The 27296-nt window shown below is 39.1% G+C and overlaps 1 protein-coding gene across 6 annotated transcripts in view; it reads left to right on the top strand.

Moving 5' to 3' along the window:
• The window catches only part of LOC124719620 (zinc finger protein 83-like), a 178827-nt gene that overhangs the window by 32230 nt on the left and 119301 nt on the right, over positions 1-27296 (top strand). For all 6 annotated transcript variants that reach the window (XM_047244834.1, XM_047244836.1, XM_047244833.1 and 3 more), the window contains exon 4: positions 22714-22806. In XM_047244834.1, coding sequence (XP_047100790.1) covers positions 22714-22806 — 93 coding nt within the window. The remainder of the gene's footprint in view (positions 1-22713; positions 22807-27296) is intronic.

The raw sequence follows: 27296 nt of genomic DNA, 5'->3' as shown, positions 1-27296 counted from the left end.
TTTGTCAAGTCTTACTGTAAATTTCCTGTGTTCCTGATTACATTCAATTCCTCTTTATTATTTATTGAGTATTACCAACTATTCTTCAGTATTCTTCTGTAAACGCACATTTCAATCGATTCTTGTTCTCTATTTTCCTTGAGCTGCTTGTCGACCACTTATCAGTTCTGATCTTCCACATTCTTTTCCATCTCTGACAATTATGGTAACATGAGCAAACCTTTAAGGTCCTTCTTGTCTCCTAATTCCCTGTCAAAATTTTTCTTCAGTTTCATTTCTACTTGCTCAATTTCAAGAGAGAATAGTATGGGGACAGGCTACAACAATATCTCACATTGTTTACCAACACAGTTTCCCTTTTGGTTCTTTTTCAGCTCTTAGAACTACAGTTAATTTCCGTATAGTTGTAGACACACTTTCACTAACCTAACCTAACCTAACCTAACGTTTCAGTGTATCTTGGATAATTTAAGAATATCGAAGAGCATGTGCCAGTTAACATTCTCAAAAGCTTTCCATTTATTTTCATGGGCTATAAATATTGGTTGGCTGTTCTTCAATGTGTTTCCTAAAACAAAATGTCAAAATCAATGCTGCTTCCTGTATTCCCAATTTTCTGGAAAATCCACCGTGATCTCCCCGCAGACTGACTTTTAGAAGTCATTCCATCCTTCTGTAAATAATTTGAGTTGATGTTCCACAACCACAACTCAGTAAACTGATTGTTCAGAAATACTCACACCATTCCGTACCTGAATTCTTTGGAATTTGGATTATTATATTGGCAATGAGGTCTGAGGGTGTATAAGATGTTATATTTATCCTGCATACCAGTTTCATCAGTTTTATCTTAGTCCTTTCTTGCAAAGAACTTAGTACTTCTTAAGAAATATCAACCACTCTAGGTGTCTTGATAAACTGATTTGTTCATATGTTCATTGGTATGTGTAGATACCATCAAGGAAGGGAACATTCTAGGTGGAATGAGTTAAGATATACATTAAAATCACACAGAGACATCACATAAGCTTAATCTGCATTCTGTTTTGTTCTAACCCAAGGACATTGTACTTTATTGCTCAAACAGTACACACACATGGAAGACAAGGTACTATAAAATTAGCAGTAAACAAGTGGTTGGTGGAGCCTTGCACTACAGCCTATATAGTCATTAGTTCCAAGGGGGGTGCAGCTGCCAGAATGTGCACACAGTTGCTGTTGTATTAGCATACCAAGTGGCCTCTAGTGGCCAAATCAAGCGCAAACTTTATGCGCAAACTATGAAGTGATGTACACATTAAACTGGTAGTTAAAGCACTCCTCTTCTATAGCGTGGAGGTGAGCACTATGCTCATGTCCATTTCTTCTGTGGGCAATGTACCGTATTTACTCGAATCTAAGGCGCACTTTTTTCCGGTTTTTGTAATCCAAAAAACCACCTGCGGCTTAGAATCGAGTGCAAAGTAAGCGGAAGTTCTGAAAAATGTTGGTAGGTGCCGCCACAATTAACTTCTGCTGTCGAATATATGGAGCACTACACAGGCATGCTTTATAGGCACAAAGAGAAATATTGGCGCCAAACCCTCTGCGTCAGTAAATAAATTTTTAAAAAAAGGTGGAAGACAAGCTTTTTTCTCCACCTCGAGTTTCGACCACTGCATTTTCATACATTATTCAACGAAGTAAATATAAATTCCATATTGTCCATCTTCGAATGTAGAAGCATTTCAATGTACTACGGTAATCCGACTGGCAAGACTGTTTGGGATGTTTGTCAACATGGCTAACTCTACGTTCTGAATATTTTCCTACCTTGAGAAGAGATGGTTCCTTACATGAACTTTTATGAATTGTGAATCGCATACAGTATTCTCTTCACCACGAGAATAATACGAATATAAACATTTTGCCATGTATTCTTTCGTGTTTGCTGCTAACTCATTTAAATCCTGTCTGCCTAATAAACTAGGAAACTAGAGTGAGACAACAGGAAACGTGGAAGAATATAGATATCATGTCATGTTTATATTCGTATTATTCTTATGCTTAATAGTGATAGTCAGAATTGAAGCACGGCAATTGACTAGATTTTTAAATCTAAGGTGACTATAATTTCAGTGCGGAATGCAATGTACCAAAGATGCGCCTGCAAAGATTTTCAAACGGAGAAAACTTTTCGCTAAACTCTTGTTCAGAACATCTTCTATCATACGCTGTTTATTATTTGGTTCTTGTTGATCATTATCAAAGAAAGCAGCAATGTAACTAACAACAAATAGCAGTCTCTTGCCATTGTTTCACTAATGAGACGATTCCTCTCTCTCTCTCTCTCTCTCTCTCTCTTTTAATTGTAAGCGGCGGTATTGTGCTCAAAAGCAAGCCATGCTGCGAGCGACGACAGGTCGTAAACACTCATTATCAGAATGCGACAAACAATGCACGACACAGTACAGTAATGCATTTTCAGCTTAGAGTGAAGTAAACACCTATAACAAAGGGAACGGCACTTACCAGATCAAAGAAAAATAAGTAATCAATTCAAACCAGACGAAGTACGCGAAAAAGGAAGGGTACCCGTATAAATACGGACGGAGCACCTGATGCATAGTAATGGCTACCTGGTTAAGCTTAACTGCTAAGCTTAAGACTCGAACCAATCTACTGTAGCTGTATCGTCATTCATTTGACCTAAATTGTCTCATATTACAATGGTCCAACTTTGTTTCGATTTGGAGGTGCGGCCTAGAGCTTTTCTGTCCCCTTGAATTTAGAGTCTCAAATTTCAGGTGAGAGTTAGATTCGAGAAATTTTTTTTTCCTTGATTTCGAGTCTCATTTTTCAGGTGCGGCTTAGATTCGAGTAAATACGGTAGGTTGTTCAGTCATGTGATCTACTGCCAACGTGCATAGGGTCATATGTGGCATGAGTGCGGACAGGTGCAGTGCCTGCCCTGGTGCCTAAGGCCATATGGTAGGACAGGCAGCACTGGTGCAGCTTCCATTTCCATGTCTGATTTCAACAATAGGAAAGGAGGTTGTGTTAATGGTGATGGAACATGTGGCACTGGTTGTGATGGAGGTGGGAGCACTGGTGTCGGCTGCAACAGTGTGGGACATGGGCCCCCACCATGGTCCGTGGCAGTCGAAGGGGGCATCCACAGCAGAGGAGATAGTTGTGAAAACATTGGCAGTGGCGACAGAGAAGGTGAGGATAATGGCCGCGATGTATTAGACGGCTGGGCAGACAGATGACACAGGGGAGACGGAGGCACAACTAGCGTGCAGCCACCCCTGGGAGGTCATAGCTGGTCAATGTGTCACATTGCCCTCCCCTCAGCCATGCGGATGTCGCAGAGGCATTGGCCACTGGTACTGCACTGTGCTGGCGGATGGCCCTGTGCCGGGCAGGGCAGATATAGTGAAGTTAAGGGCCGATGTCCATGGAACAAGTCTGCCGGACTCCTATTGCCAACAGGGGTGAACCTATAAGAACTGAGGAACCAGTCAAAAGCTACTTCCGGTGAAACAAATGAAACACATTTCTCATCTGAGTCTTTAAATGTTCATGCCAGTCATTCGGCTTCCCTGTTCGAATGAGGGTGGAAAGGAGCAGCCATGACATGGTGAAAACCACTTTCTTTACGAAAATCTTCAAATTCCTAAGATATGAACTGGGAGCTGTTGTCTTTAACTAATGTATACAGAAGACCTTCCATTGCAAAAAATTTTTCACAAAGCTGAAATAGTAGCCACCACAGAAGTATACAGAAACTACCAATAACCATGAATTACAAGGAGCCAAAAGAGATTAAGTATAGGTCCCACGAAATCTACATGAATTTGTTCCCAAGGCTGCTGTATCTGGCCATGGTGTAAGAGAATCACAGGGAATCACTTAATGGGTGGCTCACTGTGGGCAGTCTGCCAGAACTAGCACTATTTCCCATCAGTGCCTGCCCAAAAAACGCCTGTATGCTAACGCTTTTTTATGTGACACACCCCAGTGCCACACATGTAACAAACACGTAACCTTACTCTGAAGGGCAGACAGGACTACAACCTGGGGAGCAGTGTCCTGTGTAGCTAAAAGCAGCCATCCATTCCAAACAGAAAGACTTCATAATGTAAAATAATTTCTCAAAGGATGGGAAGGATGATCCAGAGGTTTATCCAGCCAGCTGTGTTGCACAAAAGAAACAACTTTAATTAAAACAGGATCTGCAAATACCTCGACCACAGTTTCAGTGCTAGTAACAGGAAAAGCATCAACATTTTGAGCTTCCGCATCTAAATGAAAACAGTTCTCCTTTGTCAAACTCTGGATCCTGGCCAGTCGGCAAGTGCGAAAAGACATTTGCATGTTGCACTATAAGCCGAAAATATATCTCATATTGTGTCGGGAAGAGTGTCCACTGCTGTAAGTGCTGTATGCCCTTGTTCGACAAGGACACCAAAGCGTTAAAAAGAAAGACCAGTGGTTTGTGGTCTGTGATACGGTGAAATGTAGACTTGTGTAGAAAAACATAATTTTTTTATAAAACATACACAATCGCCAAAGCCTTTTTCTCTTTCAGAGAGTAACACTACTGACACCACTGTATTGAACTTAAGGATTTAAGAGGTATGTGCAATATGGTGTTCAGATCCATTTCCACACGTATGAGCAAGGACAGCACGAAGACCGAACTCGGGTGCGTACATTGCTAACACAGTGTGCTGGTCCAGCTGAAAAGTGGCCATAAAGGGCCAACTGCAGCTTACATTTAAACAACTTAAATATCCGGTCGCAAGCTGGAACCAGTGAAAAGGAACAGTGTGTGGAGCACTTCCGGCACAGTAATAATGTCTGGTGTGAATTAGTGTTAATATGCAATTATACCTAAAAATGCTTGTAATTCTGTGACAGATGTGGGATGTAGTAGTAGGTCAATAGCATCAATATGCTGGTGCAATGGTTTAATGTCAGCATGTGACACTTCAAAACCCAAATAAATAATGGATGGTTGAAAAACTGTGTCTTTTCCAAATTGCACTTTAACCATGCAGACTGTAAAACAGAAAATGGAGTGAAAAGCTTCTGCAAATGTTTCTCTGTGGAGGTGCTGGACACTGCAGTGTCATCTAAATAGTTGATGCAACCTCAAACTGTTGCAATAAGTTGCCCTAAGATGTTGAAAAATAGGTGGCGTGCTTGCTACATCAAAAGGCAAATGCTGGTATTTATAAAGCTCAAATGGGATTGATAACTACAAGGCATTTAGATTCCTCATTGAACAGCAGCAGTAAATATGCCACTCCGAAGCCAGTCTTTGAAAAATATGCCCCCCCCCCCCCCCCCCAATAATATTGTTACAGATCATCAGGGCGCAGAAAAGGATAGGTATTAATGATTGACTGTGGAGTAATAAATTTCCAAAATCACTGCAGAGGTGTTATTTACTGGTAGGTCTTTTGATTATCACCAGTAGTGCTGACCATTCACTGGAAGAAATAGGTCGAATAACATAACGTGACTGAATACACACTAATTCTGCTGTTGCTTGATCCTGTGAGTTTACTAGTACTGGGTGGACCCAGAAAAAATGCTGTCAGAGAGACTGTTTCATCAGAAGATAATACTGATATTCTGTTGCACCACCCAGTCCTGGGAAAAATAGAGAGGAAAATTGGACCCAGGGTATCTAACTGTTCATATGGAACTTTATCGTAAACCACATGCCCTTCATCAACGATGGAGAATCAAAACAGTTGAAAAGCACCCAAACAGAATTTCAGTGTAAACATTCTCCACAACTAGGAATTTTAATGAAAAAAAACCACAGCCTTGGAAGTCACTGGTGCAGGAAACTGTTCAACAATGGGAATGTGTTGTTTCGTATTACTCATCAACCTCTGTGACACTGGTGTCAGAGGGGGAGAATCCAAATCTACATAAGTTTGAGAATCACCAGTGTTGCTACAGCACGCGCACGCACACGTCAGTGTATGTCTTGCTTTGGAACACTGTCACTGCTGACATACTGTTCATATCAATGTTCATTTCATCCCCACTCAGATTTGGGGAGGAGTTACTTACAGAAGCAATGTGTCCTTTGTTATGGCACCTGTTACATGTTTTCCAGCTCTTGGGACACGCAGTCCATTCGTGTTGAATGAAGCAGTGTGGGCATAAAGGCAGTAGAGCATTAGCCTGTCACTGTTGTGATTCGGTCTGTTGTCACAAATGACAATTACCTGTACAACATAAAGACATCTGCTGGACTGCTGCAGTAGAGTCATATATTCCATTGTGGACTGACTGAAGGCTGGGAAGTGTGAGAGGGACAGATTCCTGATATTTCAGATCAGGCTTCCACCTGACTGCCTGCAGCTCATGAAACATCAAATGACTTCCAAAACGGTACAATTTTCACATTGTAGAACTCACTCTTGTACTTTCCTATCAGGAGAAAAATGTATTGCATCACGAGCCATTTGATCTCCATAGGATTCCCTATGACAATCTGTCACAAAATTATGTTGGCTAAGTCGATGTAGTTCTGCTGCCCATGCCCTGTATGACTCTTTAGGTTGTTTTTGGCAGTGGTAAAATTCCACAAGAGCAGCCATAACGTATGTTTACATTGGAAGTAGAAAATAACTCACACAAGTGATTGAAAGAAAGGCTGGAAAATTCTTGTAAGGGGTTGGGCTGACGCAACAACTGATACACGTGAGGTGAAATCCATGACAAAAAAGGGCCTTGCACAAGTTTGCGCATGTTACCTTAAATGCTTGGAATGTCGCTACAGGCGTTTTTTGAATATGTCCTGGTTCTCTGCTGCATCATTGTATGCAGTTAGTGGCAGCGGGTATGTTGTTGGCGGGGCTCCAGATTATGCCAGTGTAGTCGTCAAACTGAAAATAGCAACTGTCAATGCTGTTGCTTGCAAAGAGATTGAAGCACTGCCTCCATGAAAATTAAACTCAAAGGATCAATGACTGATGTGCAACATGTGGAGTCAGGTACTGTACTTGCCACCAAAAAAGTGTTCTAACCCCAGAACACAGTATGTTATTGCTCAAAACAGTACACACACACACACACACACACACACACACACACACAGACGTGTAAGACAAGGTAGAATACAATTAGCAATCCACAAATGGTTGGCAGAGCCTTGTGCTCCAGCCTACATTGTCATTAGTTCCATCAAGGGGTGGCTGCACACGCAACTGCTGTCATATTAGCAGGCGACCTCTAGTGGTTGAACCAAGCACAAACTTCACGTGCCAACTATGAAGCAGTGTTGTTGTTGTTGTTGTTGTTGTTGTCGTCGTCTTCAGTCCTAAGACTGGTTTGATGCAGCTCTCCATGCCACTCTATCCTGTGCAAGCTTCTTCAACTCCCAGTACCTACTCAGCCTACATCCTTCTGAATCTGCTTAGTGTACTCATATCTTGGTCTCCCTCTACGATTTTTACCCTCCACGCTGCCCTCCAATGCTAAATTTGTGATCCCTTGATGCCTCAGAACATGTCCTACCAACCGGTCCCTTCTTCTTGCCAAGTTGTGCCACAAACTCTGCTTCTCCCCAATTCTATTGAATACCTCCTCAATGGTTATGTGATCTACCCATCTAATCTTCAGCATTCTTCTGTAGCACCACTTTTCGAAAGCTTCTATTCTCTTCTTGTCTAAATTATTTATCGTCCATGTTTCACTTCCATACATGGCTACACTCCATACAAATACTTTCAGGAATGACTTCCTGACACTTAAATCTATACTCAATGTTAACAAATTTCTCTTCTTCAGAAACGCTTTCCTTGCCATTGCCAGTCTACATTTAATATCCTCTCTACTTCGACCATCATCAGCTATTTTGCTCCACAAATAGCAAAACTCCTTTACTACTTCAAGTGTGTGATTTCCTAATCTTAATTCCTTCAGCATCACTGGACTTAATTCGACTACATTCCATGATCATCATTTTGCTTTCGTTGATGTTCATCTTATACCCTCCTTTCAAGACACTGTCCATTTTGTTCAACTGCTCTTCCAAGTCCTTTGCTGTCTCTGACAGAATTACAATGTCATCAGCGAACCTCAAAGCTTTTATTTCTTCTCCATGGATTTTAATACCTACTCGAAATTTTTCTTTTGTTTCCTTTACTGCTTGCTCAATATACAGATTGAATAACATCGGGGAGAGGCTACAACCCTGTCTTACTCCCTTCCCAACCACTGCTTCCCTTTCATGTCCCTCAACTCTTATAACTGCCATCTGGTTCTGTACAAGTTGTAAATAGCCTTTCGCTCCCTGCATTTTACGCCTGCCACCTTCAGAATTTGAAAGAGAGTATTCCAGTCAACATTGTCAAAAGCTTTCTCTAAGTCTACAAATGCTAGAAACGTAGGTTTGCCTTTCCTTAATCTTTCTTCTAAGATAAGTCGTAAGGTCAGTATTGCCTCACGTGTTCCAGTATTTCTACGGAATCCAAACTGATCTTCCCCGAGGTCGGCTTCTACTAGTTTTTCCATTCGTCTGTAAAGAATTCGTGTTAGTACTTTGCAGCTGTGGCTTATTAAACTGATTGTTCGGTAATTTTCACATCTGTCAACACCTGCTTTCTTTGGGATTGGAATTATTATATTCTTCTTGAAGTCTGAGGGAATTTCGCCTGTCTCGTACATCTTGCTCACCAAATCGTATAGTTTTGTCAGGACTGGCTCTCCCAAGGCTGTCAGTAGTTCTACTGGAATGTTGTCTACTTCCGGGGCCTTGTTTCGACTTAAGTTTTTCAATGCTCTGTCAAACTCTTCATACAGTATCATATATCCCATTTTATCTTCGACATCTTCCATTTCCATAATATTGTCCTCAAGAACATCGCCCCTGTATAGACCCTCTATATACTCCTTCCACCTTTCTGCTTTCCCTTCTTTGGTGAGGACTGGGTTTCCATCTAAGCTCTTGATATTCATACAAGTGGTTCTCGTTCCTCCAAAGGTCTCTCTAATTTTCCTGTAGGCAGTATTTATCTTACCCCTAGTGAGTTACGCCACTACATCCTTACATTTGCCCTCTATCCATCCCTGCTTAGCCATTTTGCACTTTTTGTTGATCTCATTTTTGAGACGTTTGTATTCCTTTTCGCCTACTTCATTTACTGCATTTTTATATTTTCTCCTTTCATCAACTAAATTCAGTATCTCTTCTGTTACCCACGGATTTCTACTAGCCTTCGTCTTTTTACCTACTTGATCCTCTGCTGCTTACACTACTTCATCCCTCAAAGCTACCCATTCTTCTTCTACCGTATTTCTTTCCCCCATTCCTGTCAATTGTTCCCTTATGCTCCCCCTGAAACTCGGTACAACCTCTGGTTTAGTCAGTTTATCCAGGTCCCATCTCCTTATATTCCCACCTTTTTGCAGTTTCTCCAGTTTTAATCTACAGTTCATAACCAATAGATTGTGGTCAGAGTACACATCTGCACATCTTACAATTTAAAACCTAGTTCCTAAATCTCTGTCTTACCATTATATAATCTATCTGAATCCTGTCAGTATCTCCAGGTTTCTTCCATGTATACAACCTTGTTTTATGATTCTTGAACCAATTGTTAGCTATGATTAAGTTATGCTCTGTGCAAAATTCTACCAGGCGGCTTCCTCTTTCATTTCTTTGCCCCAATCCATATTCACCTACTATTTTCACCTACTATGTTTCCTTCTCTTCCTTTTCCTACTGTCAAATTCCAGTCACCCATGACTATTAAATTTTGGTCTCCCTCCACTACCTGAATAATTTCTTTTATCTCATCATACAGTTCATCAATTTCTTCATCATCAGCAGAGGTAGTTGGCATATAAACTTGTACTACAGTAGTAGGCGTTGGCTTCGTGTCTATCTTGGCCACAATAATGCGTTCACTATGCTGTTTGTAGTAGCTTACCCGCACTCCTATTTTCCTAGTCATTGTTAAAGCTACTCCTGCATTACCTCTATTTGATTTTGTATTTATAACCTTGCAGTCACTTGACCAAAAGTCTTGTTTGTCCTGCCACCGAACTTCACTAATTCCCTCTATATCTAACTTTAACCTATCCATTTCCCTTTTTAAATTTTCTAATCTACCTGCCCAATTAAGGGATCTGACATTCCACGCTCTGATTCGTAGAACGCCAGTTTTCTTTCTCCTGATAACAGCATCCTCCTGAGTAGTCCCCGCCCAGGGATCCGAATGGGGGACTATTTTACCTCTGGAATATTTTACCCAAGAGGACGCCATCATCATTTAACCATACAGTAAATCTGCATGCCCTCGGGAAAAATTATGGATGTAGTTTCCCCTTGCTTTCAGCCGTTCACAGTACCACAACAGCAAGGCCGTTTTGGTTATTGTTACAAGGCCAGATCAGTCAGTCATCCAGACTGTTGCCCCTACAACTACTGAAAATGCTGCTGCCCCTCTTCAGGAATGTTTGTCTGGCCTCTCAACAGATACCCCTCTGTTGTGGTTGCACCTGCGTTATGGCCATCTGTATCGTTGAGGCACGCAAGCCTTCCCACCAACAGCAAGGTCCGTGGTTCATAGGGGGGATGAAGCAGTGTACGCACAAGATTGGTAGTTCAGCAGGTTTAAACAATAAATTATCATCTTTTGCTTTATACAGGTTTGTGCCACCAGTAAATTAGTAAGGAAGGTGATATTTTGAAAAAAGATTTGTGTTTCAGTGATCTGTCAGATTTTTCATGCAATAGCGCATTCCTGTTATTATTGACTTTAAAACGTAAAAATTTTTAGGTCAGAGACAGGTTACAGACAGGCAGTCCTGAAAACAATAACAATATAAGAACAGAAAATATTCAGGACATTCCAAAAGGTAAGCTTAGCATACAGGGCTATTCACAAAGATATGCAAATATTTTAATATGTTATTCTACCAGTAAAACTAAAGAAAAAAGTTCATACAAACATAGGTCTGCAAGTATTTGGTTACGGAGTTATGACTATTAAAAGATTTTGTCTGTAAATTTATCAACTTCGTTAATACGAAGCTATCGCAGAACTGTACAAGGTTAAAGTAAAGTATGATTTCCATTTATTTTGTTATTGGTCTGGTGAATCTGATAAAACATGTCCCAGATGTGTATCTGCAGTAGTTTTCCAGAATATCCAGAGAAGCAAAGATTATTGTACAAGTAAATTTGTGTAATTTCTATTAAGAATGTAGAAACGTTTGTCATCGTTGGCAACTGTTAGTGAGTTGTTTGTCGTTTCCTAAACATGAAATGAGTTATTTCTCTGTATTGTTCAATGAAAGAACATAACAACAGTGTGTTTAAGTGAAACCACATGGTAAGTGTTCTCGATTGTAGATTATTTATGACCAAGAAATGGTGTTTATTTATGGCAAATGTGATGGTAATGCTATGGCTGCAGTTAACGATTTCGAAAGTATGACTCATTAGTGGAATATTTCAAAAGTTACAGGAGACAAGTTCTCTACCTAGCGTTCGTAATCAGTATGAGCGCTCGATACGTGAAGACGATGATGAGGATATTATGGATGCTGTTCAACATAGCCTGGGTACCAGTACCCAACATATCTCTTAGCGATTAGGCATTTCACAGTGTAAAGTATGGCATATACTGAAGTAAATATTCTGTATCCTTACCATAAACAAAAAGTCCATTTACATCTGGGAGATACTGCTATTTGCTTGGAGTCGTGCAACTGGTTGAATACTTATCAACTGTTACACAAATACATTTTATTTACTGATGAGGCACACTTTACTCGAGATGGTATAAACAATTTTCATAACAAACACGTATGATCTGAAGCAAATCCATATGCTACAGAGCAATGCAATTTGCAGCAGCAATTTGGCATAAATGTGTGGTAGGGTATAATCTACACACATTTTATTGGACTATTCATTTTCTCAGGACATCTAATGGGCGAGACGTACTTAAAATTCTTTCAAGAAAAAATGCCCCGCTTCCTCAAAGATGTCCCACTTGCTTCGCCATTGCAAATGTGTTTTGAACATGGTGATGCACCTCTAAATTTCACCAATGCTGTTACTGCACATTTAAATGAACATTTTCCCCCAGAAATGGATTGGTCTTGGTGTTACATGTATGTGGCCACCGAGATCATCCCATTTGACACCAATGGATTTTTGTGTATGGGGATGGATGAAAGACAGTTTGAGGCATTACTTGCTTGAATTATGAATGCATTAGACAAAATTAAGATCAACCCTGTGAAACTGAAACGAGCAACAAAATATGTTCATACATGTGCAGCTAAATACATTGAACTTGGAGAAATTTTTGATCATTTATTGTGAAATTGTATGAACACTGTACAACTTCCTTATCACTGAGCTTTGTTTTTTCCGGTTTAACATGGATTCACATGTGCTAGGGTATTAATAAAAGCAGATTATCTGACACATTCATGCAGTTTCAGTTAACGTTATTACTGCCACTTTTCCAAACTTAAATTCTCTTTAACTTCTGTTGCAAACATTGTGTAATTGTGTGGAATTTAAAAAAACGAATGGGGCCAAGTAATTAATAAATTAAAAATTTTATGAAATTACTTCTTTGTTTTTTTAGGTGTTGTTAACCTCGCACAGTTTTTCAATGGCTTCATATTAACAAAGTTGCTACATTTCAGGCAAAATCTTTTATTAGTCATAACTCTGCAACTAAACATTTGCAGACCTATGTTTATATGAACTAGTTTCTTTAGTTTTACTTGTAGAATAACCTATTAATATATTTGCATATCTTCATGAATCACCCTGTATTTCATCAGAATGAATGGAACTGAAAAAGGAGGTATATTCACAAATTCGATATGATGGAGCAGATCATATATTAAAGAGTTATTTTCTGTGCCTATGTGAGCGCCATGTAATCACAGGGACAGAATAGTTAAACGTGAGTGCATGTCGTATGTACTAAAGAGTTTTGTGCTAGTGTTCGTGTGTTTACAGTGGTTCTGCACTTACATGAAGTATACCCCTTACCTGAGAAAGGTAACTAACATTCATATATCTATAATGGTGATAGGAGGATAGTCAGGACGGTGATGTAGTGTTCAGATAAATCAAACTTGGCACCCTGCAAGTCAGAAGATGGAATGTCTGATCCCTCCATTCGGTAGTGCATTTACAGGCAGAAGTACATATCTTAAAGTGTGGTAGCAGGAAGAACTGGTTTTATGTGTAGGTGAATAGAGCTTTATGAACAGAAACACAAATGCAGTAGATGTAATACCGAATAAAAAATATCACATTTGATCTACTGTAAACAGTGTACTGAATTCCATAATGTAATCAAGATAGTCACAAAGCCAAGACCTACCACAGTAGTGCAAATATATGTGCCTACTAGATCCACAGATGATAAAGCAATTGAAAGAATGTATAATGAGATAAAAGAAATTATACAGTTTGTCGAGGGAGGTAAAAATTTGAGATAGGGCTGGAATTTGATATTAGGAACAGGAAAATAGTACAGTAATGGAAATCAGTATAAAGGCATGAATATTTGTTGGAAAAATTGACATTGTTGGCTGGAATAGTTGTGCACAGTGTATATGCAATAGTCGATCCAGTATGACAACAAACACAGTCAAATGGTAGTGCAGTTGATGTAATACAGTATATAACAAGACATCAATGTTTCAGGTGGTAGATGGTATAACTCAATATAGAGGAGCAGGCTCTGTCTGGTATTACTGTGTACATATTTGCCTTTACAACAAATAAGAAACACACTATTAATGGCAGTGTGAGTTGTGCACATAAACCATGATTGTGACAATGTCATATGGGAAACAGCATGGGATGAAAAAGAAAAAGATCAATGTGTACAAGGTAATGGAATTATCTGACCATCATATCACTAAGAGGTTGAAACGTTCAGCTACAGTGATTGATAATTTTGTTAGATTGGGTGCACGATATGGATGAAAGGAAAATACGAGAAAAGTAGAAAATTATCTGAGTCACAGAAAGGGTTCCTTTTGTGCAAAGCAGGGGCTACAAACTGTTATTCTTCTCAACTTGTTCCTGATTTACAGTTGTCAGTAACTGCCAGACGTGTACAAGAAATTCTGTCAAGTTCCAAACATCTTGCATTCAAGGAACGACTGCAGAAACCTGCTCTAACACCCAAACATAAATAAGCTAGACTGGAGTTGTTCACTGAAGAACATATGTGGACTTCAGATTGGGATACAGAGATTTTCAGTGATGAGAAGAAATTTAATTTAGGTTTCCAGGTGGACTTCAGTATTATTGGCGTGATGTGAGAGCTGTGCAGCAAGTAAGATTGAACATAAATTTTGATGGCAGAAGTGTTGCAGTTTGGGCAGTCTTCGGGACTAAACATAAATCAGCCATTGCTTGGCTAAACACAAGAATGGACGCCTGAGACTTACACTACACTGAGATGCTAAAGCCAGAATTGATTAGAATGTATCAGAACCTAGGCAATGAATGTCAACAAGTTAATGCATCTATGCTTGTTTCTGCTACACGCAAAGAGTGGTTTGAAGATACAGATATGGATGTTTTGCTCTGGTATGCGCACAGCCAGGATATGAACCCCATGGAAAACCTTTGGGGAATACTTGCAGAGTGTTTTTGCCACAGTTGAAGGCAATTTGAGGTTGTATGTGAGCTGAAAAGTGCAATAAATTTCACTGCAAGAACTACAAATTGCAACAAAATCAATGCTGAAGAGAATTTTGAACAAAGGAACCAACAATCCAATAACACAACAGGACAGTGAGTGCCTTTATACCATCTTCCATCCAGGAAATGCAAATGCCTTATTTTGCTACGTTAAGAAAGAAGCTATGTAATTCCATCATAATAGTGCGTGTATTATATATATATACTACATTCATAATAAATTTAATACAGTATGCTACAGACATTGCAATATTACTTTCATTGCAACTGTTCCTTTATACTGATTTCTAATACTATAAAAGAACTGAATAGAGAAAGAATAAAAGGGGAAACTGTCTGATAGAATTTTGTATACAGTAGAATTTAATTGTTGCTAACACTTGGTTCAAGAATCCTAAAAGGATTCTTTACATGAAAGGAACCTGGAGACATGAGAATGTATCCGATTGTATAATGCTGAAAGAGAGAGACAGAGAGAGAGAGAGAGAGAGAGAGAGAGAGAGAGAGAGAGAGAGAGAGAGAGAGATTGATTCCGAACCCAGATTTTAAACTACAGAATGTTTCCAAGAGCAGTAGTGTATTCTGATTATAATTTACTTTTATGAACTACTTATTAAAACTGAAGAAATTTAAGAAATTTGGTACATGCAACTTGGATAAACTGAAAAAACCAGAGGTTGTTGAAATGGGGAATTAGGCAGCTATTGACTAAAACAAGGGAAAGGAATACTGTAGAAAACAAATACGTTGAAACTTCCTGGCAGATTAAAACTGCGTGCACCGACCGAGACTCGAACTCGGGACCTTTGCCCTTCGCGGGCAAGTGCTCTACCATCTGAGCTACCGAAGCACGACTCACGCCCGGTCCTCACAGCTCTACTTCTGTCAGTATCTCGTTTCCTACCTTCCAAACTTTACAGAAGCTCTCCTGCGAAACTTGCAGAACTAGCACTCCTGAAAGAAAGGATACTGCGGAGACATGGCTTAGCCACAGCCTGGGGGATGTTTCCAGAATGAGATTTTCACTCTGCAGTGGAGTGTGCGCTGATATGAAACTTCCTGGCGGATTAAAACTGCGTCCACCGACCGAGACTCGAACTCGGTGAACCTCAAAGTTTTTATTTCTTCCTTCTCCATGGATTTTAATTCCTACTCCGATTCCCCCCCCCCCCCCCCCCCCTTACTGCTTGTTCAATATACAGATTGAATAACATCGGGGAGAGGCCACAACCGTGTCTCACTCCCTTCCCAGCCAATGCAATGCTTCCCTTTCATGGCCCACCACCTTCAGAATTTGGAAGAGAGTATTCCAGTCAACATTGTCAAAAGCTTTCTCTAAGTCTACAAATGCTAGAAACGTAGGTTTGCCTTTCCTTAATCTTTCTTCTAAGATAAGTCGTCAGGTCAGTATTGCCTCACGTGTTCCAGTATTTCTACAGAATCCAAACTGATCTTCTCCTAGGTTGGCTTCTACCAGTTTTTCCATTCATCTGTAAAGAATTCATGTTAGTATTTTGCAGCTTTGACTTATTAAAGTGATGGTTCGGTAATTTTCACATTTGTCAACACCTGCTTTGTTTGTGATGGAATTATTATATTCTTCTTGAAGTCTGAGGGTACTTCACCTGTCTCATACATCTTGCTCACCAGATGGTAGAGTTTTGTCAGGACTGGCTCTCCCAAGGCCGTCAGTAGTTTTAATGGAATGTTGTCTACTCCTGGAGCCTTGTTTCGGCTCAGGTCTTTCAGTGCTCTGTCAAACTCTTCACGCAGTATCGTATCTCCCATTTCGTCTTCATCTACATTCTCTTCCATTTCTATAATATTCTCCTCAAGTACATCACCCTTGTATAGACCCTCTATATACTCCTTCCACCTTTCTGCTTTCCCTTCTTTGCTTAGAACTGGGTTTCCATCTGAGCTCTTTATGTTCATACAAGTGGTTCTCTTATCTCCAAAGGTCTCTTTAATTTTCCTGTAGGCAGTATCTATCTTACCCCTAGTGAGATAAGCCTCTACATCCTTACATTTGTCCTCTAGCCATCCGTGCTTAGCCATTTTGCACTTCCTGTGGATCTCATTTTTGAGACGTTTGTATTCCTTTTTGCCTGCTTCAATTACTGCATTTTTATATTTTCTCCTTTCATCAATTAAATTCAATATTTCTTCTGTTACCCAAGGATTTCTACTAGCCCTCGTCTTTTTACCTACTTGATCGTCTGCTGCCTTCACTACTTCATCCCTCCAAGCTACCCATTCTTCTTCTACTGTATTTCTTTCCCCCATTCCTGTCAATTGTTCCCTTATGCTCTCCCTGAAACTCTGTACAACCTCCGGTTCTTTCAGTTTATCCAGGTCCCATCTCCTTAAATTCCCACCTTTTTGCAGTTTCTTCAGTTTTAATCTACAGGTCATAACCAATAGATTGTGGTCAGAGTCCACATCTGCCCCTGGAAATGTCTTAAAATTTAAAACCTGGTTCCTAAATCTCTGTCTTATCATTATATAATCTATCTGATACCTTTTAGTATCTCCGGGATTCTTCCACGTATACAACCTTCTTTTATGATTCTTGAACCAAGTGTTAGCTATGATTAAGTTATGCTCTGTGCAAAATTCTAACAGACAGCTTCCTCTTTCATTTCTTACCCTCAATCCATATTCACCTACTATGTTTCCTTCTCTCCCTTTTCCTTCACTCGAATTCCAGTCACCCATGACTATTAAATTTTTCATCTCGCTTCACTATCTGAATAATTTCTCTTATTTCATCATACATTTCTTCAATTTCTTCATCATCTGCAGAGCTAGTTGGCATATAGACTTGTACTACAGCAGTAGGCGTGTTCTTTGTGTCTATCTTGGCCACAATAATGCATTCACTATGCTGTTTGTTGTAGCTTACCCGCACTCCTATTTTCCTAGTCATTATTAAACCTACTCCTACATTATCCCTATTTGATTTTGTATGAATAACCCTGTATTCACCTGACCAAAAGTCTTGTTCCTCCTGCCACCGAACTTCACTAATTCCCACTATATCTAACTTTAACCTATCCATTTCCCTTTTTAAATTTTCTAACCTACCTGCCCGAGTAAGGGATCTGACATTCCATGCTCTGATCCGTAGAATGCCAGTTTTCTTTCTCCTGATAACAACGTCCTCTTGAGTAGTCCCCACCCAGAGATCTCAGTGGGAGACTATTTTACCTCCGGAATATTTTACCCAAGAGGACGCCATCATCATTTAACCATACAGTAAATCTGCATGCCCTCAGGAAAAATTATGGCTGTAGTTTCCCCCTTGCTTTCAGCCGTTCGCAGTACCTGCACAGCAAGGCCGTTTTGGTTATTGTTACAAGGCCAGATCAGTCAATCATCCAGACTGTTGCCCCTGCAAGTACTGAAGAGGCTGCTGCCCCTCTTCAGGAACCACACATTTGTCTGGCCTCTCAACAGATACCCCCTCCGTTGTGGTTGCACCTACGGTACGGCCATCTGTATCGCTGAGGCACGCAAGCCTCCCCACCAGCGGCAAGGTCCATGGTTCATGGGGGAAGAAAACAAATATGTTGCACTGAAATTCAGTAATGACAATGTATTTATGTCGAAAATGGCAAAATACTTGGGAGATCAACTGAACATAATTCTGTGTATCTTGGAAATGGGTTATGCAGTGAACATCACCAAATGTAAAACAGTGTTGCTGGAATGTAGTGCAATTAAATTCAAAGATTCCAACGTAATTATATTAGAAAATAAGACAATAAAGTAGTAGTAGTAGTAGTAGTAGTAGTAGTAGTAGTATGTTTTACTATTTGGGCAGCAAAATAACTGATGGCTGATGTATAGAGGATATGAGACCAGCAATAGCAAGAAAAGCTTTTCATAAAGAGTGTATGTTTATCTCTAATAGAATTTCAAGTGTTATGAAATACCTTCTGAAAGTAATTTTTGTGCTGCAGCCTTGTACAGAAATGAAATGTGTATGTTAAACAGCACAGGAAAGAGGGGAAAACAAGCTTTTGAAATGTTGCAGATAAGGCAGGTAGATCAGGTACCTATTGAAGAGGTACAGAAATGAATTGGAAAGGAAAGAAATTTATGGCATAGCTTATCTAAAAGAAAAAGTATGTTGACCGGACACATCTTGTGTCATCAAAGAATAGTCAGTTCGGTAATGAATGGAGGTTTGAGAGTTAAAAATTGTAAATACACACTAATGCATGATTACAGGAAGCAGTGTCAATTATGGGGTTTTTAATAGTTACAAAAGGATAGAGACTTGCACAGTATAGAGTAGGGTGGAGAGCTGCCTCAAACCAGTCTTTCGACTGATAATGATAACCATGACCATAACACATACAGATGTCTAGAATTGTGCAGCATCAATTATTTGTTGTATGTAACCCAGTCTCCCTCTCTCCCTGTAGCTCCTTCTAGTACTGTGGAAATTATTACCTGATGTATTAACATGCCCTATCATTGTGTCCCTTGTCAGTATTTTCCAAATGTTTCTTTCTTTGTCAATTCTGGTGACAGAAACAAAGAAAAAATCCCTTGACTCAAGAACTGCTAACAAATGTTGTTCAAGTGCTGTTTTATATGAGAGTGGTAAGCACATTGCCCAAAGATGTTCAAATTCTGATAGATTGGAGGCACAATAATATAACTGATATCAAATTGTTCAAAGTTTGTAGAGATAGTTTCAAGAGATAATCCAGCGGTGCAATTTTTGAAATTGGTTTGAATATGTTATAATGACCAAGCAAGAGACCAACGAGACAAATAGGGAGTTGTGATATTGACAAGTAAAGAAATTTTCAAGAAAATGCAGCACCCAAGAAGTGGTAAGTGATGTAGTTTGGGAAGCAGAGTGAAAGCACTGGACATTATATGCATTGTCGTTAGAGTGAGAGAAAAGGGGAAACTTCAAGGCAAATAGCATCTTCAGTTACAATGTACAATAAGTGTTACAGTATTTAATTTAAAAGGGACATTGTTGCTGTTTTACTTCAGAAACTTCTTTTTTGATTATGTTAGCATAATTGAAGCCATTTACTGACTCAACAGCTCATTGTGAGCCCTTTGACTGTGATGACTGTGATAGTAGTTGAAGCAGCACTTTAGTGCAGCATGGCTCTGGTGTGGTAGCAGTGCAGCTGTTTATTTCAAAACACTTGTTTGTCATTTAACTTAGTTAGAAAACTGGGCCCATTTGATTTCAGCACAACTGCTGGACTGTCTCCATTCTTCATTACCTACTCTAAAGTCAACAGGTACCATCTCAGTGTACAATAAATGATTTTTCTGTCAGTTAAATGTCATTGCATTTTATAAAATTTAATTTTACTGGCAGGTAATGTTTCAGTGTATATTCCATTGTTTCTGTCAGTTCTATGTTTGCATACTTTGCTATGAAACTGTAGTATTGTGATAGATCACAGTAAATAGTGTAAATACTCCAGAATGAGATTTTCACTCTGCAGCGGAGTGTGCGCTGATATGAAACTTCCTGGCAGATTAAAACTGTGTGTCCGACCGAGACTCGAACTCGGGACCTTTGCCTTTCGCGGGCAAGTGCTCTACCAACTGAGCTACCGCAGCACGACTCACGCCCGGTACTCACAGCTTTACTTCTGCCCGCGAAAGGCAAAGGTCCCGAGTTCGAGTCTCGGTCGGGCACACAGTTTTAATCTGCCAGGAAGTTTCAGTGTAAATACTGTAAATAACTTAACCTAGTTCTCGAAGTGCCAGTCCATAAGCAGGGACGTTAAAGGAATCTGAAAATTGATGAAATGAGTGGTATTCAGCATAGAAAGAGGCATCACAACGCAAAATACGTGGTACCACACTGTATTTTACATATAGCAGTGAGTACATTCAGGATACAAAATAGTCAGGTCAGTAAGTTACTTTGGGGGTACCCAAAGGGAGTATTAAAAAGTCCTTACTGTTCATTATATATGTAAATGATAGAGCTGAGGACATTGAAAACCCTGTGAGGCTGTTTAAGGAAGCTACTGTTCCATATTGCTGCAACACCATTGATCTGTAGCAACATTCTTCAGGCATTAGCTACTTTATCACATATAAGTGTAACTCAGCCATAAAAGAAACTGTTTCTGGAACACTTGCTTTGCCCATTTATGAGTATAGAATTATTACTGGGAAGGATAGTACAGGAGATACAGAAGATTTACCGTATTTACTCGAATCTAAGCTGCACTTTTTTTCCAGTTTTTGTAATCCAGAAACCCGCCTGCGGCTTAGAATCGAATGCAAAGTAAGCGGCAGTTCTGAAAAATGTTGGTAGGTGCCGCCACAACTAACTTTTTCCGTCGAATTATGTAGCGCTACACAGGTATGCTTTGCAGGCACAAAGATAAATACTGGCGACAAAACCACTGCGTCAGTAAATTAAAAAAAAAAAAAGTGGAAGACGAGCTTTTTTTCACCGCCCCGAGTTTTGACCACTGCATTTTCATACATTATCCAACGAAGTAAATACAAATTACGTATTGTTCATCTTCGAATGTAGCGGCATTTCAGCATACTACGAAAATCCGACTGGCAAGATTGTTTGTCTGAATTTTTTCCTACCTGGGACAAGAGATTGTTGCTAATAAGAACTTTTATGAATTGTGAATCATATGCAGTATTCTCTTCACCATAAGAATAATACGAATATAAACATTTTGCCATGTATTCTTTCGTGTTTGCTGCTATCTCATTTAAATCCTGTCTGCCTAATAAACTACGAAACTAGAGTGAGACAACAGTAAACGCGTAATAATATACATATCCTGTCATGTTTATATTCGTATTGTTCTTATGCCTAATAGTGATACAGTCAGAAATGAAGCACAGCAATTGATAAGATTTTTAAATCTAAGATGACTAATTTCTGTACAGAATGTAATGTACTACAGAGGCGTCTGCAAAGATTTTCAACCGGAGAAAAATTTTCGCCAAACTCTCGATCAGAACATCTTCTATCATACGCTGTCTATTATTTGGTTCTTGTTGATCATTATCAAAGAAAGCACCAGTGTAAGTAACAGCAAATAGCAAGGAGTCTCCTGCCATTGTTCCGCTAATGAGACGATTCCCCCTTTTTTTTTTTTTTCAAGCGGCGGTTGCGCGCACAAAAGCAAGCCATGCCGCGAGCGGCGGCAGGTCGTAAACACTCATTATCAGAATGCGACAAACAATGCATGACACAGTACAGTAATGCGTTTTCAGCTTAGAATGATGTAATCACCTATAACAGAGAGAACGGCACTTGCCAGATCAAAGAAAAATAAGCAATCAATTCAAACCAGACGAAGTGCGTGATAAAAAAATGGTACCCGTATAAATACGGACGTAGCACCTGACGCATAGCAATGGTTACATGGTAAAGCTTAACTGCTAAGCTTAAAACTCGAACCAAACTACTGTAGCTGTATCGTCATTCATTCGACCTAACTTGTATTACAATGGACCAACTTTGTTTCGATTTGGATGTGCGGCCTAAAACTCTTCTCTCCCTTGGAATTTCGAGTCTCGAATTTCAGGTGCGGCTTAGATTTGGGAAAAATTTTTTTCCTTGATTTCGAGTCTCATTTTGCAGGTGTGGCTTAGATTTGAGTGCGGCTTAGATTCGAGTAAATACGGTAATGAACAGTGATGCAGTTCATCATGGGTGAATTCAGTATGCCAAAGAGACATGTATTCCTTATCCTGTACACTATTATACAGTTGAGTATGCTGCTTATGTGACAGAACTGTATGATTGTCTACAAAGATTATTGAGCAAGGTAGCATAGATATGAAACCGTATTGATGTAACTTAGAATAGCTGCTGAGAAAATTAATTTCATTAAAGTTCCTTGTGTGTGAGAGATGAGAATCATTGCAAACAGGATGTTATTCATAATAAAATATTGAGAGGCATGTAATGTATGCAGAAATATGCATGCACTCGTAACTGAGATTTTCTTTTCCTTTTCTTTCAGTTTCCTGAACATCCGTTGGTAACGCTGGAGTCCACTAATTGTTCCAAGGAGGAAACACAAAAAAAATTGGGACCAGAAGAAACTGAGAACATTGTAAGCATTAATGTCTGTGAGGTATTGCATGTGGAACAAAAAATTCTTTGGCTAATTGCAGAATGTAAAGGATGTGTTACAAAGAAATAAGTCATCTGGAACTAAGTGCTGTTTGTAATTTCCCACCATCCTTGTACAGTTCTTCCTGATTCAGGTTTTTTTCTGCCACTTGGTGGCAATTGTGAGGAAATTCTCATTAGTGCTTGGAACAATATGTATAACCATACCTACAGCAACTCTTCTTGAAACTGAACATTTTGTATAATGCATGTGTTGGAGGTTTTAAATCCAAATTTAGAGGAGCAGTTAGAGAGAGAGAGAGAGAGAGAGAGAGAGAGAGTTGCAGAAGAATAATTTGACTCGTTTCACTTTACATGTAGCTTGGCTCTTTAATCTTTCCATGGCATCAGGCTACTTTGTTTGAACAGGTCATTTACATTTGTGTTTTTTGTGCCATGGAAGTTATCAGAGGTGATAAATATTACTACATGATAGGTCACCTCCTATGTAGGCTGATTCCAACATATATGCAGTGTTACTAAATTCCATGGTACATTCACAGAAAGACTTTCGAATTTGGCTTTAGCATACAGTTCTCCACAGAGATCCATTTGTAACGTTACAGATTGTCATGGCAGAGCTAAGCAAGAAGAATAATCTTGGTATATTTTGTGAGCTTGCTAAGGCCTTTTGTGGAGTACAAAACAATACACTATATGATCAAAAGTATCTGGACACCTGGCTGAAAATGACTTCCAAGTTCGTGGCACCCTCCATGGTTATACAGAAATTCAGTATGGTGTTGGCCCACCCATAGCTTTGATGACAGCTTCCATTCTCGCAGGCATATTTCTGTCAGGTTTCTTGGGGAATGGCATTCTTCACGGTGTGCGGCACTAAGTATAGGTATTACTGTCAGTTGGTGAGGCCTAGTACAAAGTTGGTGTTCCAAATCATCCCAAAGGTGTTCTATAGGATTCAGGTCAGGACTCTGTGCAGGCCAGCCCATTACAGGTATGTTATTGTCATGTAACCACCCCACCAAAGGCCATGCTTTATGGACAGGTGCTCGATCATGTGGAAATATGCAATTGTCATCCCCGCATTGCTCTGCAACAGTGGGAATCAAGAAAATGCTTAAAACACCAATGTAGGCGCGTTCTGCTGTTGTGCCACACAAAACAACAAGCGATGCAAGCCCTCTCCATGAAAAACACAAACACACACACACACACACACACACACACACACACACACACACACACACACACACACACACTGTAACACCACTGCCTCTGAAGTTTACTGTTGGCACTACACATGCTAGCAGATAATGATCACCAGGCATTCGCCATACCCACACCCCAGTATCGGATCGCCACGTTGTGTACCATGATTCCTCACTCCACACAATGTTTCTACACAGTTCAATCATCCAATGTTCGCACTCCTTCATCATGTCAGGCATCATTTGGCATTTACTGATGTGATGTGTGGCTTATGAGAAGCCTTTCGATCATGATATCCAAAGCTTCTCACCTCCCGCCAAGCTGTTATAGTACTTCCAGTATATCCTGATGCAGTTTGAAATTCCTGTGTGATAATCTGGATACGTGTCACCTAATAGACATTATGACCCTCTTTAACTGTCTGTGGTCTCTGTCAGACAACTGACAAGGTCGGCCTATACGCTTTTGTGCTGTACATGTCCCTTCAAGTTTCCACTTCACTATTACAGTGGAAACAGTTGACAGGTGTATAGGAGTGTGGAAATCTCGCATACAGACATACGACACAAGTTAAACCCAATCACCTGACAACGTTCAGAGTGCCCCAGTCTGCTCTCTCATGATATCTAATGATGACCGAGGAACTGATATGGAGTACCTTGCAGTAGGTGGCAGCACAATGCACCTAATATGAAAATTGTATGTTTTTGGTGGTGTCCGGATACTTTTGATCACATAGTGTATTTCATAAAGTAATATGATGCGGAATTTGTCATTTATCTTGTGTGATGGAAAGCAGATGGTCACATCAACTGCTTCCCTGCTGTGAACTAGTTAATTCATTATGCTCCGTCACTCCCAAGATGCTGACGTTTAAATTTGGTCTGGAGGTTTACTGAAGCACTGTTGACATATTTACGTGTCCCATTCCATTGACCTCTCACAGCTGTGGATGAGTTACTTCCCTATCTTGGTCAAGGCCAAATTTTTGATTATTTATGATGCAATACATGTGCCTCTTTCTATGCTAACATTTGCAAGAAACTTCATTACGATATCTTGAACTTTTTATGAAATTTGATGACTGTTACGACAACATGACTCACAATGCGCGGGGACAGGAATGGGTGTATCATCAGACCATCTGTCTGATATAAAAATCAATAACTCTAGAACAAAATCAGATATTATTCTACTCTCAATTTTATTTAAATTGTGATATTTTAACTACGTTTCAGATTGTTAGGTATGCACAGAACTGAATAACTGAATAAAAGAATTACTGTACGAAACAGCATTATCACAACAAATGAGTGCAGGGAACATGGATGCCAAAGAAGTGTTTAGATTAGATTAGATTAGATTAATACTTGTTCCATACATCTTGAATACGACACTTCGTAATGATGTGGAATGTGTCAGGTTAATAAAAGATGTCTGTACAAGATATTACATTACACAAAATATTGCATGACACTAATGTTTAAGTTGTTTTTTTTTCTTTTTTTTCCCTCCCTTAATTTATATCTGAAAATTCAGCCAATGGTGAAACATGTTCACACAGTGATATTTGCTGAAAGGAAATTATAAACAACTTTGTGAGTGCAACACAGTTCAGATATGGAAGTATATAAAAATATTCCCACAAATTTGTTGCCCATTGGATTATGTAAGGTAATTAGTTTGCCTGTATGTTGCTTAACTGGTTCAAATGGAAGTTTAGCCCAGTGATAATCTTCCAGCACTTTGTACAAGTGAAAATATAAATTACTTGAAAAGTATGTAACCTGTATCAGTTCCAATGTACTGATAATCAATATCACAAAGAGAATTGCACTTTAGCTCTGGTTTTTGAATGTCACCTAGAAAGAAAAAAATAAAAGACATTTATTGCCCATGTATGTGTAACTGTTACGATGTATGACGGGAGAGAAATAAGATAATTGAAATATTACTCAACGCCGAGGTCATACTAGTTCAATATCTTGATTCAGTTAGTTTTGTAATTTGTCCTTACATTTTTTCTAAAGTGATTCTTACATAAATCCTGAACAATTTTGTAAAGAAAATATATTTTGAATGTAAGACCTGCAAGCACTTGAGGGAAAAGATTCAATGGTTGAGGGAATCTAGCTCTTCAGAACAAGCAGTTTGATGGAATGCACCATGGTGATGAGAAGGTTGTTCAGAAAGTTTCAAAATGTTCACTTCAATATCTTAACAACTGAGAGAATACAAAATTATAGACAAGAATTTTCCCCAGGATATTGCAGTCATGGAGAAAAGATATATTGGGAGGTGAGCTGTTACGTTGGCAGACTACTACTTGACTGTTGACATGGATGCTCAAGAAGCAACTTATAAGCTGTAAGGCAAATGGAAATGCAAAGCCGATTTATAATTTGATCAAAATTCACCAAAAGTCAGATAAGAATATTGACAATAATAATAAAAAATATTTGTCAAACTGAACGTGCACTCTAGTGGTACTTCCCATTATTTTCTCATTCGTAATAGATTTATGGATTTCTGATAATTACTATTAGAAATTTTAAAGAACATGGGAATTTCTTCTTTTCTTTTTGGTTTTATTTATTAATTTTGTGAGTTGGTGTTTTTGGGATTTTATTACTGCAAATGTCTCATATTACTCAAATAGTTCTTCATCTCAAGGATTCACAATTATGGGAAAAAAAATTCCTGTCTTAAACTTTCAGAGCTACATTGTGAGCGAAATAAGTATTATATTAATGGTATAAAACTGGTTATTTATTTCTGAAGCTGGTGCTTAGTATTTATTTTAATGTCTGTTTTTCATCATATTATATCTAAATAAGTGTAACAATCCTAAATATAAATATTTTCAAATTTTTTGTAACACTTCATTGCATAGTTTATCAAATGTGAATTTAGTTACTACATTTTTATTATTTTTGTTTGAAATAGTGTTCATTTAATCTCAAACATCATATTAGTTGCTCAGGTCCCACTGAGTTATGCTAAATGGTGGACAACTGTGAAAGCTCCGTGAGTACTGGTCTTACTTTCTGTAACATGTCCTTACAATTACCTGAATCCCTCAAATTCTTTTATGCATGTTGCCAGTAGCATGCTTTGACCTTGGCGTAGTACTGACTACAAATAACAAAGTAGTTTTTAGTGTAGTCCCCCTGATGAGAAAATCATATTACTAGATAATACCAGAAACTGCTGCTGCTCCAATAGTCAGATCAAAACGAATCATTTTTCACCAGCTGTACC

Source organism: Schistocerca piceifrons, chromosome 11 (assembly GCF_021461385.2).
Source record: "Schistocerca piceifrons isolate TAMUIC-IGC-003096 chromosome 11, iqSchPice1.1, whole genome shotgun sequence".
Lineage (NCBI taxonomy): Eukaryota > Metazoa > Arthropoda > Insecta > Orthoptera > Acrididae > Schistocerca > Schistocerca piceifrons.
The sequence above is the reverse complement of the archived record's forward strand: the minus strand, read 5'-3'. Positions and strand labels throughout refer to the sequence as shown.